This window comes from Ochotona princeps, chromosome 2, assembly GCF_030435755.1.
Source record: "Ochotona princeps isolate mOchPri1 chromosome 2, mOchPri1.hap1, whole genome shotgun sequence".
Classification (NCBI taxonomy): Eukaryota; Metazoa; Chordata; class Mammalia; order Lagomorpha; family Ochotonidae; genus Ochotona; species Ochotona princeps.
In genome coordinates, this window is record NC_080833.1 from 108,315,560 (window position 1) to 108,331,895 (window position 16,336).

The 16,336-nt window shown below is 41.9% G+C and overlaps 1 protein-coding gene across 39 annotated transcripts in view; it reads left to right on the plus strand.

The window, feature by feature from the left end:
• UBAP2L (ubiquitin associated protein 2 like) overlaps positions 1-16,336 on the plus strand; it is a 51,719-nt gene that overhangs the window by 15,178 nt on the left and 20,205 nt on the right. For 23 of the 39 annotated variants that reach the window (XM_058660338.1, XM_058660321.1, XM_058660327.1 and 20 more), the window contains 7 exons: positions 1,398-1,566; positions 2,130-2,225; positions 2,840-2,885; positions 5,001-5,113; positions 8,939-8,991; positions 10,913-10,998; positions 12,740-12,911. In XM_058660338.1, coding sequence (XP_058516321.1) covers positions 1,398-1,566; positions 2,130-2,225; positions 2,840-2,885; positions 5,001-5,113; positions 8,939-8,991; positions 10,913-10,998; positions 12,740-12,911 — 735 coding nt within the window. Of the gene's footprint in view, positions 1-1,397; positions 1,567-2,129; positions 2,226-2,839; positions 2,886-5,000; positions 5,114-6,746; positions 6,807-8,938; positions 8,992-10,912; positions 10,999-12,739; positions 12,912-16,336 lie in introns of all 39 variants that reach the window. The other 16 variants (XM_058660308.1, XM_058660320.1, XM_058660307.1 and 13 more) reach the window with 2 other exon arrangements.

Consider the following 16,336-nt stretch of genomic DNA (forward strand, 5'->3'; position numbering starts at 1 on the left):
AGAATGAGCCAGTGGATGAAGGATCTCTGTCTCACTTCCTTTCCCTCTGTTGACAAATCGGACTTTCAGATGTGTCAGTCAATATTTAACAGCAACAACAGAAAGAAAATAGGGGAAACATTGTGGGTAAAATTTGGTGGAAAGCTTTCTATAGCTCAGTATGTTTCATGGTCATTTAAATGAAATTGGTGTGTGTGTATGAGAGAGATAAAGCAAATGTGTGAGAGAATCCTCTTGAATTTATGGGTTTCTTGATCAGAGAATATATTTGCTAAAGGGTCAAAATGATGCTCATTCTTTCTGGATTCACGGGTAACTTAGAATTTCTTTCTTTTTTTTTTTTTTTTAAGTATCTTAGGAGGTTTATTCCAGCGGGGCAGAAACAGGGTGGAGGGGAAGGGGAATGGGAGGAGGGGAAGGGAGGCTGGAAGAAGAAGAGGGGGAGATCAAAGAAAAAGAGAAGAAGAGGTAACTTAGACTTTTAAAAAAAAAATTGTTTTTAAGACCTTTTCCTTTCAGGCTGGTGTGTTGGTGCGGTTTAAGCTACCATCTGCAGTGTGAGCATCCCATATGGCTGCTGGTTTGAGACCTGACTGCTCCATTTTGTTACAGCTCACTGTTAATGTGCCTGTGAAAACAGTGGAGGATAGTCCGAGCACTTGGGGTCCTATACTCATTTGAGAGACCTGGAAGGGGTTCCTGGCTCCTTGCTTCAGGCTGGTGTAGCCTTGGTTGTTGGGGACATGTCGGGAGTGAACCAGTGGATAGAAGTTGTTTGTTTCTCTCCATCTTCTTGTAACTGTTTCAGATAAATAAAACTAGTCTTTAAAATGAATAAGTATTTTTTCACTTTTTTTTTTTTAAATAGAGATCTATTCTCTTTCTGGTTCATTCCCCAAATTACTAAAATAGTCAAATCTGAATCCAAATGCTTGGCATGTCATCTGGGTCTTCCATGCAGATGGCAGGGGCCCAGGGATTTGAACCATTACCTACAGCTTTCCTTTCTTAATGTGTGCATTAGCATCCTTGGAAGTAGGATAGCCAGGAGTTGAACCTGGCACTCATCAATAGGGTTTCAGGTGGTTGTAAGTGGTGCCTGCATTGTGTCAGATGCCTGCTGCTCAGTTGTGTTTTTTTTTGTTTGTTTGTTTTGTTTTGTTTTGTTTTAAGTCCAGAAAACACCTTGAAAGGTAGGGACCAATAACTAGGTCCTTTGACTGACTGAAAAAACTAAATTGGTGGGGGTTTTGGTGATTATCAGGGACATGGTCTCTGCAATCTTTGTGATGGAAGTGTTCCAGATGCCAGGAGAAGGGCTAAAGTAATCAGTTGTGCTAGTTTGTGTGTCCTGACCGCAGTCCCTGTTGGTTAGATGTGCATGTTCTGTCCTTCAGCATTCCTGGGAGATGGTCGGGAAGAAGAAGGGAGTCTCGGGCCAGAAGGATGGTGGGCAGACGGAACCCAGTGAGGACGGCAAAGAGAACCGAGACCGGGACAGAGACTACAGTCGGCGACGCGGCGGACCGCCCAGACGGGGGAGAGGTGCCAGCCGTGGACGAGAGTGTATGCATGGGGCTTTATCAAAACCAGCTCTGGGTCCCTCATGTCTAGACTGCAGGGATGTGACAAGGCCCTGCTCGTCAGGACCAGGAGCCATTATGTCATCTCTTTGCCTTTCCTAGCTGCTCGGAGACCTTGGTATCACTTTTGCCTTTTTTCTTTCTTTCTTTTTTTTTTTTTTTTTTTTTTTTTTGGTTAACAGTCACCAGTTTGGCATAAAGGTACCCTGTAGTCACTTGTAAAGTGATTTAACGATTTAACTTTAAAGCTCTCTGTTGTGGCTCATCACTGTTCCCGTAGTAACCCTCATCTCATCCTTCCAGCTCACTTGCTCTTGAGTTTTTTTTTTTAATTATTTATTATTTTTACTTCATTAATTACATTGTATTATGTGACACAGTTACATAGGTACTTGGGTTCTCCCCACCCTTCCCCAAACCCTCCCACTTGCTCTTGAGTTTTTGTCTTCTCAGTATCATATTACAAGCATTTATGTGTCTGTAAATATTCTATTGACTCTTCTTGGGCCATCTGTGGTTTTTGTTTTTGTCTGCTTTATATTTCAGTTCGAGGTCAGGAAAATGGACTGGATGGCACCAAGAGTGGAGGGCCTTCTGGAAGAGGCACAGAAAGAGGCAGAAGGGGTCGTGGGCGAGGCAGAGGTGAATAGTTTGGAGGGGATGGGTACTGGTGGTGGGGGCGGGAGGACAGTTCTGTAGGGCTCTATTTCACTTACTTAAGGTTCATTTTTATTTGAAAGAGTCACAGATATGAGGAGAGAGGTCTTCCATCCACTGGTTCATTTCTGAAATGGCTGCTGAAGCCAGGCACGTCTTCTGAATCTGCTACTTGCATTCAAGGGCTCTACTTGGGCTATTCTTGTGCTCCTTTCCGAGGCACATTAATAGGGAGCTGCATCAGCAGTGGTGCAGCAGGACTGGATTCGGCACTCATACAGGATGCTGGCACATGTACAGAAACTTTACCTGCTGTGCCATTTCTCCTGACTCCTGACTTTGGCCTGGCCCAATCCAGGCGTTTGGTGGCCATTTGGAGAATGTACCAACAGATAGAAGATCTATCTTCTTCACATTTTGCCTTTGGAGTAAATGAAAGGAAAATTTTGAAAATTGTCCCACTTTATTAAATGATGTGATGCATGGGATTGTGAGAAGGAATATCTCAAGTTAGCTACTTACTATCTGGAGCTACCTTAGCTGGTTAGGTGGTTTTACACTGACTTCTAAAATACTTTTTTTTTTTTTCTCTTTAATAGGTGGCTCTGGTAGGCGAGGAGGAAGGTTTTCTGCTCAAGGAATGGGGTAGGTTTCATTGATACAAATTCTCCTTGTGCTTGCTCTCCTCCATTCCCCGACAAACCACCCTGCACAGCCTTAACAAAATGTGGTTGGAGTGTTTTTCTACACTAGCTAGTCATAATCAGGTACGAATTTAGGATTGCCTTTTTAGGGATATGCATTTATTACTCAGTTTACTATCGTAACAGCGTCATTTGGATGCATTTTTTTCTGTTTTGTTAAAATATGGTAAATGTGAATCTGGTGCAGTAGCCTGGTGGCTAAAGTCCTCACATTGAACTGCTAGGATCCTATATGGGCGCTGGTTCTAATCCCAGCAGCCCTGCTTTAAATCCATCTCCCTACTTGTGGCCTGGTAAAGCAGTCGAGGACGGCCCAAAGCCCTGAGGACCTGCACCCGTGTGGGAGACCCAGAAGAGTCTCCAGACTTCTGGCTTCGGATGAGCTCAGCTCTGGCCATTGCGGCTCACTTGGGGAGTGAATCAACAGACGGAAGATCTTCCTCCTTGTCTCTCCTCCTCTCTGTATATCTGACATTTCAATAAAAATAATATAAATCTTTCAAAAAATAATATGGTAAATGTAAGTTGATTATATTGTAGCATTTTTGGATAGACTGATAAGTTCGAAAAAAAATAGACACCATATAGGATCAGAATAGGGTGACAACTGGAGTATGCAGATGAGGAGAAAGTTAAGATTCTTTTTTTCTTTTTTTTAATTTGAAAGAATTACAAAGAGGAAGAGGTGGAGATATTTTTTTCAAAGGTTTATTTTTTTTTTTTAAGATTTATTTATTTTTATTACAAAGTCTGATATACAGAGAGGATGAGAGAGAGGGAGATCTTCTGTCCGATGATTCACTCACTCTCCAAGTGACTGCAACGGCCGGTGCTGCGCCAACCCGAAACCAGGAACCTCTTCCAGGTCTCCCACACGGGTGCAGGGTCCCAAAGCTTTGGGCCTTCCTCGATTGTTTTCCCAGGCCACAAGCAGGGAGCTGGATGGGAAGTGGAGCTGCTGGGATTAGAACTGGCGCCCATATGGGATCCCAGGGCGTGTTCAAGGCAAGGACTTTAGCCGCTAGGCCATGCCGCTGGGCCCTCAAATATTTATTTTTATTGAAGGGTCAGATATACAGAGAGGAGATATACTGCTGATTTACTCCTCAAGTGGCTGCAACAGCCAGAGCTGAGCCAATCCAAAGCCACAGCCAGGAGCTTCTTCTGGGTCTCCCACGCATTTTCAGGGTCCCAAGGCTTTGGTCCATCCTCTACTGCTTTCCCGCACCAGAGGCGGGGAGCTGGATGGGAAGCAGTGCTGCTGGGACATGAACTGGTGCCCATATGGGATCTCGGTGTGTGCAAGGTGAGGACTTTAGCCACTAGGCTACCTTACCGGTCCCAAGACAGAGATCTTTCATTTGCTAGTTTAGTCCACAAATGGCTCCCATGGTTGGGGCTGAGAAGGGCTAATGCTAGGAACCCGAAACTCCTGGAATTCTTAGTTTATTTATATATTTTTTTGAAAGACTTATTTTTTTTTATTGAAAACTCAGATATACAGAGGGGAGCAGAGACAGGAAGATCTTCCATCTGTTGATTCACTCCCCTAAGTGACTGCAAATGGCCAGAGCTGAGCCAATCTGAAGCCAGGAACCAGGAGCTTCCTTCGGATCTCCCATGCGGGTACAGGGTCCCAAGGCTTTGGGCTATGCCCTTGACTGCCTTCCCAGGCCACAAGCCAGGAGCTGGATGAGAAGTGGGGCAGCTGGGATTAGAACTGGTGCACATATGGGATCCTGATGCATGACTTGCAAGGCGAGGACTTCAGCAACTAGGTTACTGCACCGGGCTCGCTCCAGGAATTTGCATGGGTATTTGGGCCATTCTTCCCTGCTCTCCCAGACCATTAGCAGGGAGCTGAATTGGAAGTGGAGCAACTGGGACTCAAACTGGTCTTTATTTGTGATGCTGGGGCTACTGGCCTTGGCTTTATCCCCTGTACTACAACACTGGTCCTTATTGCCCCCTTAAAGTTAATATTTACAGAGGCTGCTGGGAGGTCAGAGGCTCTTTTAAACATTGTTGTTTAGTTTTGCTTGATTTTGTTTTTCAGAACCTTCAACCCTGCTGATTATGCAGAGCCATCTAGTACTGATGACAATTATGGCAATAGTAGTGGCAGTACGTGGAATAACACTGGCCACTTTGAACCTGATGATGGAACAAGTGAGTGGAACATTTTTTAGGTTATATTTACATTTTAAAAAGTAGAAAAGTAGAGCTAGGCTGGTGACTTAATGACTCTGCATTGTTGCTTTGCTTGTAAGCACATCACATCTGTTTCACTTGATATCATTACCCTTCTATGAAGTTGATATTATTACTTTCCAAGCAATAAATACTGAATTAGAAGTTGGAAATTTGCTAGTAATTAAGCTCAGATTTGCTTAACTCCCAAAGAGTGCTCTTGTGTTATCTGAGAGGGCTTTAAAAATTTCGTGGGAGGAAGGAATTAGCTGAACTCCATATGGATTTCCTGATGTTTCTGTTGGGGTAGCTTTGCCTTTTGAAAAGATTTCCAGAGCTAGTTAGTCAGGCCTCTGCTTGTAGAAATGAACAGGGCAAAGTCCACGCCTCACATATTTGCTTGTGGTACTGAGATAGGACTATCTTTTTTTCCACTTTTCTGTTTTGGGAAACGTTAATTATCTGAGCAAGGAAAAAATCTTTCCAAGCTCTGTCAGTCTAGGGGATTTGAATAACCTTGCTGCTTACATCTGAGTACAGTGTAAATATGTCAGATATGTTAGGCTGGTGGGATACAGGTTGATGTATTTAGGGGTATAAGAGGTATGTGTCGACTTTAGTAAGAACAAATCTGAGCTCTGGCTTCTTGTGAAATAACTACCTCCTCTTGACTGAACCAGCACATTGAAGCCTGAGACTTTTTTCTTTTAAAAAAGAAAGTTAAAAGTTAGCTTGAAAATAGGCTTCTTAACTCCTGTGCACTTAAATCTGCCATGTCCCCTTTCCAAAGATCTGTGATCTGTTTTTCTGGGTCTTTAGGAGGATCTCTTGTACAAAGAACCTTACGTACTGCATAAGATGTTATGCTTTAGATTCTGAATATCACCTGCTTTTGATTGACCAAGTTGCTATCTCAAATTCATTTTTTTTATATTTCCCTTGGGTGAAGTTGACTTACTAAGATAGATGAATTTAATTTCCCGCCCTCTGGCCATGAAATGCCCTGTTCTTACTCTACTTTTGAGACATTCAAACTTCTCTTGAATCATTTGATGGTTTTTGCAAAGGCCATAGTAGCAGTACCAGTGACAAGTTAGTGTTTCTAGGCTGGAGTTTTTTCTTTGGGTACTTGACTTTTTATCTGGCCAGAAGAGGTGATGGAAATTAAGGGATTTGTTCTTGCTTGGGAATAGAAAATCAGGTATGTGGTCCTAGTCTTTAGCCTTAGATGTCTTCAGCATTGATCTGGTTAGAAAATTACAAAGAGTGACATGAGTATTTGTGCTGAGTAAAGAGAGGACCCTATTTGGAAGTCTAGAGTCAGAAGTAAGTGTTCTGTAGTTGAGTGAAACTACCCACAGTGCTGCTAATCTGCTGGATGTAGTTTTCATTCCCATCATTGTTTCATAATGTGAACATATAACTTCATGCATGATTTCTTGTGTTTTCATGATAGCAAACTTCAAATTCCCCTTTTAATTTAAAAATAAATTTAAACCTACACTTAAAATATCCACAGGTACAGTAGGAATTATGTCTTGGGGGCAGATGTTCTTATTCACAAGCAAAATTTCATTGGTTGTTTTTTCTTTTCTTTTCTTTTTTGTTTCAGGACTTGATTTCATTGGGGTTGAGGGGTCAAATTATCCCCGAAAATTTGAGACTGCTCCTGGTATGATACATCCAGGCGCCTAACTGCCCCGGATATTTTTATAGATTTTTATGAGTTTGAATATCTGTGGATATGTCATTTTTCTTTGTTTTTCCTCCTTCTGCTTTTTTCCTCTCATTTTCTATGCCCATTTTACATCCTTACAATTCTGTTTCTTTAATGAATGTTTGACACTGACATTGCCTGCTCTTTGCTGATGACATCCTTGATCTGTTAGATCCTCTCCATCATCCTGTTCCTTCATGCTTCCTCAACATAGCTCTCTGTCAGCCATTACCATACTGTCTATGTAGGGATATATCAAGGAGGAAGCTACAATTTTCATTTCTGATACAGTTAAAATCACCAGAGTACAAAAAAAAAAAGGATTCTTGGCATAGTGAGTCTGAGTTAAGATAACCCCTTAAGTCAGTTCTGACTCTGTGTCTGTGTTAAGTGCTTACTCATCTCAGGTTACCATTTAGTCAGGACAGACATCAATTAGAATCACTGGAGAGGAAGAGAAGAGTGTGGTCTGTAACTTGTCTAGACAGAGATTGGACTTTACTTTGGAAAACATTGTCATTGTTAAGTGGTTTGGAATTTTCCCTGCTTCAGTTTTAAGGTGTTCCTGGAAGATTATAAATGTTGTGTTTTTAGGAAATAAGATTTTTCATTGTTAAGTGTTTAGAAGAATTTTAGCTGGTTTCTAGATATTAAATATTTTTTTTCCAGTGACAGTGAAATAGCTGAATGCTAGATATCTATTTTTTCTTTTTCTTTCATTTCTCTCTTTTTTTAATCTTTAAATATTTATTTATTTGAATGGCCGAATTAGTAGAGACTGAGAGAAATTTTATCTGCTCGTTCACTGCCCAAATTGCTACAATAACCAGACTGGTGCAGGTCAAAATTAGGAGTGTAGAACTCTGAGTCTCCTGCATGGGTGACAGGGATTCGAGGACCAGGGCCATCTGCTGTTGCTTCTCCAGGCGCATTAGCAGGGAGCTGGATTGGAAGCAGAACAGCCAGGACTTGCACCAGCACATCATACTTGGTGCTGGTGTTGGTGCCTGCTTACTCACTGTGCCACAGTTGGGCAGTTTTTTCATTCTTGTCACTTTCTCCATTTGAGAAGGATCACTTAACATATGCTTTGCTAGAAAAGAAAACAGGAGCTGTTTTTGTGCCCTTTCTACAGCTAAGTTCTTCTTAATGTGATCTTTTGGTTGAAGTGAAGAATTCTGGTTGTCATTGAAATTCTCACCCAAGTTTCTTAATAAAGACATTTTCCCTTTCTGAAGTTGTGTGTATGTGTGTATATGCACACACACACATATATATACATGAAGTGAAAAGGGGTAATGGGAGGATGTTTGCTTAATGGCCTCTCATATAGGCTAATATCCCAACTTAAAACTTGAAGGGACTGTGTACCTCCATTGTTTTTACCATGGCTTTGACTGATTAAAGTTCATGTTCTGAATGAGTAGGATTAGGATGGTAGCAATAATTTGTATTTCATTGTTTTGGTCTCAGCTAGTATATCCTTTAAAGACTAGACTGGACTGACAGTTACCTGGTTAAACCAATAAGGTGTATAAACTTGCTGAGTATGCACTTTTTATTCAATTCCAATAGTGAATATTTGTCAGAGCCCTCATTTTGGGTTTCCGTCCCATCTTTTCATTGCTGTTTTCCTAGTTTCTCTTGCTATTGTTATGCCGTTTTGGATTGTAGATTTTTAATCTTACACCATGTAATAGATGTAGTTTGCATGATCTGAATTGAATTGGGTGCTGCCATTTCACTGAACTGGCTAACAAGTTAGAACACCAATCAAGCGCCTTAAAAAAATACTGCTTCAAGCATTGGGACGTTTGCTCTATCTTTCATCTTCTGTTCGCTTCTCCCACTGCTTCATTTCTCTGATGTTAGAGCTATCTTACAAAAACTGAAAGTAGCTGTGAAATAACCTTATTAAAACCTTGGTGCTTTGCAGTGTCCCTTTCTAAAGAGTTTTCCTACATTGCAAGTGCAGGAATTCCTTCTGATTACTAAACTCTGGTCATATTATTGGCTGCCAAAATTTTTATTCGTGTTTTCATGTACTTTGTACTTAAACTGCTTCACAACTTTTGCTTTCTTCTCAGGTGCATGGAGGACTGCGACAGAGGAGTGGGGAACTGAGGATTGGAATGAAGATGTAGGTATTCCCAGGTCATTACTCACTAGTGTCTTCTATCCCTAAGTGTTTTTTAGGGATAGAAAATGGGTATATTTCTACTCCTCAAAATGCACCCTTGAGATTCTGACCCAAAACTTTTACATCCAAAATAGTGTTCTGAGCCAGAACATTTCACATATGTTATATGAAGGAGACTGGGCATGAACAGCACTCTGGAACCACACTATGGAAAGGGCAAGTGCACTTGTGTAAGTCCAATATCTGATTGTCGGATTTATCGCAGGAAGAGATGGTGGTTGGGTAGGGCACCAGAAATGGGAGTTAAGCAGGTGCTGCATGGAGTGATAGTTGCTGGTGGCAGATGATTACTGGAGCCATCCCATTACTTGGTTAGCATTTATATTTTTGGTATAAGGTCCTTTAATGGATTGGCAGTAGATATGAAGTGAGAATTATGGTACCAAATCCTCATGCTTGTAATTTGATTGACACTGGAACCCTTTTATTTACTTGAAGTCCAACTTCATAATTGGTAATTGAGATGAATATGTGTAGAATGGGCTATCTGCCAGCTGGACTCATCTTGGAAACTTCATAGATGGATAGTACATGAACAAGCTCTCTTAGTTCATTTAAGTATGACCTGAGTGAAAGAATTTTGCTAATTCCTGGTCATGGTCAAGCTTTTCCTGTGAATTATGGTTTTTGGTTATCATGGACTCTTATTTTAACATTTTAAAATCTACTTTCCTATTAAAGCCAGGACAGAAAGTTTGCTTCTGTGGGTAAGAGGAAATGACATGTCAAAACTGTTTTGCTTGCCAGTTCTGGGTTTTTAAGCTTTCACTGCATCAGCGTCAAAGGGTGATTATTTCCTATTGTAAGTGAGGTATATTACCCATGAATATGAGAAAATTCTGCTACTTTCTAGAGTTTGGCTTATCTGCTAATGAACTTTCAGAGCATGATTTTTAGGGGGGAGCAGGAAGTAAGACTTTCTGGTTTGTTGTTTTTTAACACAAAAAATGTGTAGAAATGTATTTCGTTTTGATTTGAAAGAGACAGAGATCTTCCATCCCTCTAGTGTTCTCTCCAAATAGGTGTAATAGGGCTGTGCCAGGCTGCAGCCAGGAACCCAGGACTCCGTCTGGGTCTCCCACATGGGTGGCAGGAAACCTGTTATCGAAGGCATCGTCATCTGCCTCCGGGGCACACAGTAGGAGACTGGGGAAACTGGGCTCTAGTCACTCAAACCAGGCACTCCCTTGTAGGGACCACTCAGGCAGCATCTTAACTGCTGTGTCAGGTGTCCTGCTTTTTAGAGGGGAGGTTTTAGTCACAAACGAAAGAAATTAAATTTTGAATAGTAGGAAAAATTTACTACAAAAGCTATCTAATTTTGATGCCTTAATAGTGGAATGAATAGATGTAATAAAGTCAGTGTTAAGGCAAAAATAGCTTATAGTTATAACTACCACTGAAAAAGCTTAAATCAATAGCCTTTGGGGTCCTTATTTTTTGAAAACCAAGATTCGCTTATTTCTTCCTCCATCTTGGCTCTGATCTTATTGGGCAGTGCGGAATAATAGAAGAGAAATGTGGTTTGAGTAGATATGGGAGTTGAGAGCTATAAAGGGAACATATGGAGGAGTTTTCTGTCTTATGACTAGTGTGTATGATAACCTTTGTGATTTTGTTGTGCATATGATATGACTCTACTATATTATTGCATTCCTTGGTTAATACCGTCTTTTTTGGATAAAATCATTGAAAATATATTGAAGGGGTTTGAAGGTCAATCCATTGTGAATTTCTCAGGTTAGATAATTTTTCTTGATAAGGTTTTCCCTTTGACTTGATGTTGAATTTCCTTACCTATGCCAAGTTTCTGACTGTAGCCTTCCTGATACCAGTAGTAACTAATTTCTCTGTTTTCCAGCTTTCTGAGACCAAGATCTTCACTGCCTCTAATGTGTCTTCAGTGCCTCTGCCTGCAGAGAATGTGACAATCACTGCTGGTCAGAGGCAAGTGTGTGGTGAAATTCATTACCTTCCTTCAAAGAGCTCTGCTAAGATAACTAGGAAAATTGGCACTCTCCTTTAAAACCTCCATGGGTTACTAGTGATAACCAAATCACATTAGGCTCATCTCATCTGTAATTGATTGAGAAATTTGTGAGTTGTTACTAGTTAATCTCCTACTGTCCATGTGTTACCTGTTTTAAAATTGAGTCTCCCTAAAATGGCCATTTAATTACATTAATCAGCTTGTCCCATCACTAGCACTGACTATATAATTTGTCTTAAAGTAAGTCAGGGAAATAAGAGCCAAAAGTGGAAGTGTTTTTTATGTATATTTGAATTCTACAGAACTGTTTGGTTGCTTCTCGTTTGCTGACTTATGGGTATCATTGATTGACTAGGGGTTCAGCAAAGCATGGATCAAAAATATTCAAGAAAAAAATTGATTCTGTACTGATTATGTACAGGCTTTTTCTCTTTCCATTGCTCCCTAAACAATACAGTGTAAAAAGTATTGGTTTTGTGTTAGGAAGTGTAAGTAATCTATAGATGATTTAATGTGTGTACATGAGGTTGTGCGGGATGTACATAGGTTATATGCAAAGGACCTGAGCACCTGCAGATTTTGATAGTGTCAGGGAATCTGGAAACCATTCCTCCACAGATACTGAGGTAAAACTGCGCAGTGATGTGCCTCTTACCTTCTACCATCAGGTAATTAGCTTTGTAGAATTTAATTCTTAGTTTAAATTTTAGGGTAATGGAAATTTTTTTCCAGATTTTCTTTTGAAAAGGTAGTGTTACCGGGAGAGGGAGAAATCTCCGGAGAGATCTCACATCCACCAGTTCATCCCTCAGATGGCTTCAATGACTTGGGTTGAACCAGGCTGAAGCTTTTGTTTTTCCTACCTGGGTGCAGGAGTGCAAGCTCAGGGCCTTCTTCCCAGGTGGATGAGCAGGTAGCTGGATCCAAAGTGGAGTAGCTGGATTTTGACTGGTGCCTGTACCAGATACTGGCGCCGCAGGTAGCAGCCTCACCCCATGTGCCAAAACTCTGGCCCTGGATCGTTTTTTTCACTGGGATCTTCATTGCATAGGCATGATTGATGAATGGGCCATTAGTGGTTGAACTTAGACCAGTTCTATACTTGGAGAGGGATGTAGAAATTGAGTCTTCTGCAATCCTGAAGTTACCTAATGACCTCACCCTGGTTTGCCTCATCAGTACAAGCTTGTTCTGAATGACCAAGAGCATTGTCCCGAAAGAGTTGAACAAGCACAACAACGTAAAGCACAAATGATTATTTTTATTGTACCACTGATTGCTTCCAAAATTTTATATAAAAGTTTGGGGAAACTGTTGTGAAGCATATGAAGATTCAAGCTTTCTGGTATATGGTTTCATATATTAGAAATTTATATTAACAGATACTCAATATAAAATCTTGGTTAAGTGTTTGTAAATTTGCTTTGGTAATTGAGCTGGCATTAAAGCTAATATTTGGTATTTCATTAAATTAGTAACTTCACTAAAACAAAATGTTTTAACATTATTGGGACTTGGCTAGTTACGATAATGGCTCTTGTATCACTTATGTTGGTAAATTAGGCATTTCAGGGCTCTGTGTTTCTGAGTTCATTTATAAGCAGCAGTTCATGGCTTTGTTTTGATTCAGTCATAATGTAGTGCTGGGGAGTGTTAGAATGCTTAGTCATTCATCAGGTTCCCTTTTCTCCCCACTAGAATTGACCTTGCTGTTCTGTTGGGAAAGACACCATCTTCCATGGAGAATGATTCATCAAATCTGGATCCATCTCAGGCTCCTTCTTTGGCTCAGCCTCTGGTGTTCAGTAACTCGAAGCAGAGTGCCATATCACAGCCTGCTTCAGGGAACACATTTTCTCATCACAGTATGGTGAGTAGGAAACAGTTTATCTTGACTCAAACCTCCCTGCTAACTTCAGTACACATACACAGTTGTTCCTTCTGTCAAAGGACAGGATTACAGAAGTTTAACATAGGAGAACTTAGTCTAAAACTGTGGCCTCGGGGCTGAGATAATGACTCAGTGGCTGGGTCCTCACCTTGCAGGCTCTGGGGTACCAGGTGGGCATCTTGGAGTCCTGGCTGCTTCCAGTTCCCACCCAAACTCCTTGTGGCCTTGGTGGGCAGTGGAGGGTGTCCTGAAGCCTTAGGTCCCTGTGCCTATGTGGGAGACCCTGAGGAGACTCCTGGCCTCTGATTTTGGATCGGTGCAGCTCTGGCTGTTGTGACCATTTAGGGGTGTAGCAGTAGATGCAGGAGCTTTCTGTTTCCTCTTCTCTGTGTATCTATCTGGTCCGCCTTTCCGATGAAAATAAATCTTAAAAAATAATTTAATAAAACAATAACAAAAAACATGGCCTCCTAATTGGATGCAAGCTTTTCAAGATTTTGATACCCTGGGGTCTTCATCACATGGACTTCAAATTTTTCAGTGGGATGGGGCATGAAATTAGCTTTCCTTTTGTTTTTGTTTTTTTTTTTTAAGATTTATTTTATTTTTATTACAAAGTCGGATATACAGGGAGGAGAGACAGAGAGGAAGATCTTCCGTCCGATGATTCACTCCCCAAGTGAGCCGCAACAGCTGGTGCTGCTCCGATCCAAAGCCGGGAACCAGGAACCTCTTCCGGGTCTCCCACGCAGGTGCAGGGTCCCAAAGTTTTGGGCCGTCCTCCACTGCTTTCTCAGGCCAGAAGTAGGGAGCTGGATGGGAAGTGGAGCAGTCGGGATTAGAACCGGTGCCCATATGGGATCCTGGTGCGTTCAAGGTGAGGACTTTAGCCTCTAGGCCATGCTGCCGGACCCATCTTTTGTTTATTTTTATTTGAGAGATGGCGCTTCAGTACTGGTAATTTTCAGGACTAGGTCAGGCTGAAGCTGGGAACCAAGAACCCATCTCCATATCTATGTAGGTGACAAGGACCCATTTACTTGAGTTGCCCCCTTTATTCTGTTGATTTGCAACAAGGTGGAATCAGGAGCCAACACAGAGAATCAACACCAAGCATTCTGTGTATGCCGCCACTTGCAGTACTGACAGCCCATGTCCTGGTACTGCTTCAAGTCTTGGCTGCTTCACTTCTGATCTGGCTTCATAGTAATGTGCTTTAGAAGGCAGTGGAGGGTGTCCAAGAACTTGGCTTCTGCTATCCAAAGTAGGAGGCCAGATGGGTGTTCTTTACTTCCGAATGGCCCAGACCTGTTTGTTATAGCGATTTGGGGAGTGAAAGTTTCTCTGTGTTGCTCTACCTTTCAAATAAATAAAAGTAGTATGTGGGTGACTTGACCAGTGTCTTACACTAGGCTAAGTGCTGGTCCCTAAATTTCTAAGAACTCAAGTCTGGTAAAGGCCATGTGGCTCATCTCTTGGTCTAGGCTGATGGTTTTACTTAATGTAGCATGAAGAGAATCCTCTACAAGTATTAAGAGTGAATTTTGCTTGATTTGCCTGAATAACTTTAGGATGCACACATTGAGAACTATCAAGACAGTTTTTTTGATTGTGTAGTTAATGGCTCTGCCTTTTTTTTTTTTTTTTTTTTTTTTTTTTGCCTGGTGGGGAGGCCTCTTTGCTAGTTATCAGCAGTATCCAGATGAACCTGTTTGTTTCTGTTTTCCTTTTTGGGGTTCCTTAATGAAGGATAAAAGGACCTTAATAGTTAAGGGATTTTATATATCTTCAGAGAGACAGTTGGAGAGAGATCGTTCATCTACTGAGTGACTCTCCCAGATGCTGGAAACAGCGAGGTCTGTTTACAGGCCAGACAGGTGGCCACAGCTCATTCTGGGTCTTTCATATTGGTGGCTGAGACCCACTTACCTGGAGCTGCCTCCCAGGGTCTTAATCATTATCAGGATGCTGACTTGGAAAGCCATCAGTTCATCCTCACAGCAGTCACTTAGAGCAAATATGGGCGTGCCAAGTGGTAACTTAACTGCTGTTTTATTTATTTTTTTTTAAAGATTTATTTATTTTTATTGGAAAGCCGGATATACAGAGAGGAGGAGAGACAGAGAGGAAGATCTTCTGTCCGATGATTCACTCCCCAAGTGAGCCGCAACGGCCGGTGCTGCGCCGATACAAAGCCGGGAACCAGGAAACTCTTCCAGGTCTCCCACGCAGGTGCAGGGTCCCAAAGCTTTGAGCCGTCCTCGACTGCTTTCCCAGGCCACAAGCAGGGAGCTGAATGGGAAGTGGAGCTGCCGGGATTAGAATTGGCACCCATATGGGATTCCGGTGCGTTCAAGGCAAGGACTTTAGCCACTAGGCCACGCCGCCGGGCCCTTAACTGCTGTTTTAAATGCCCATCTCCCACATTAACTTTTACCAGTCAAGTATTGATTAATTAAAAGTTTTACAGGGTTGGGGGAGGCTTTCAGTCATCAGACGTTTGTCCCTGAGAAGGAGGGAAGATGATAGGATGGCAATGATATATGTTCTTAGAAGTTCTTACTTTTCTGGAGTGTTTACATGCACATATTAAGTGCTTTAATCTATGTTTTATTTCTCCAGAAACCTTGGAAGATAGTATTTTTTTTTTTTTAAGGATATGTTTTTTATTTGAAAGGCAGAGTTACAGAGAGAAAAGGAGAGCGAAAAACAGATTTTCTATCCCAATTCACTCCCCAAATGGCCATAGTGGCCAAAGCTGGGCCAATCAGAACCTAGGAGCCTGGAGTTTCTTCCAGGTCTCCCACTTGGATCCAGAGGCTCAAGACCCTGAACTATCCTCCACTGCTTTACTAGGCCATCAGCAGGAAGGTGGATGGGAACTAGAGCCACTGGGACTTCCAAGTGCTGCCTATATGGGGTGCTGGCACCATAGACAGAGGCTTAGCTATGGTGCTGGATGATACTATTATTTTCAGATGAGGAAACTTGGACAAAGAGAGATTGAAAGTAGTGTTCTCCAAAATAATACAGCACTGGGCCCGGCGGCGTGGCCTAGCGGCTAAAGTCCTCGCCTTGAACGCCCCGGGATCCCATATGGGTTCTAATCCCGGCAGCTCCACTTCTCATCCAGCTCCCTGCTTGTGGCCTGGGAAAGCAGTTGAGGACGGCCCAATGCGTTGGGACCCTGCACCCGCATGGGAGACCTGGAAGAGTTTCCTGGTTCCCGGCTTCGGATCAGCGCGCATTGGCCCGTTGCCCCTCACTTGGGGAGTGAATCATCGGACGGAAGATCTTCCTCTCTGTCTCTCCTCCTCTTTGTACATCTGGTATAATAAAAAAAATAAATAAATCTTTAAAAAACAACAACAACAAAAAAAAAAAACCAAAAGAATACAGCGCTG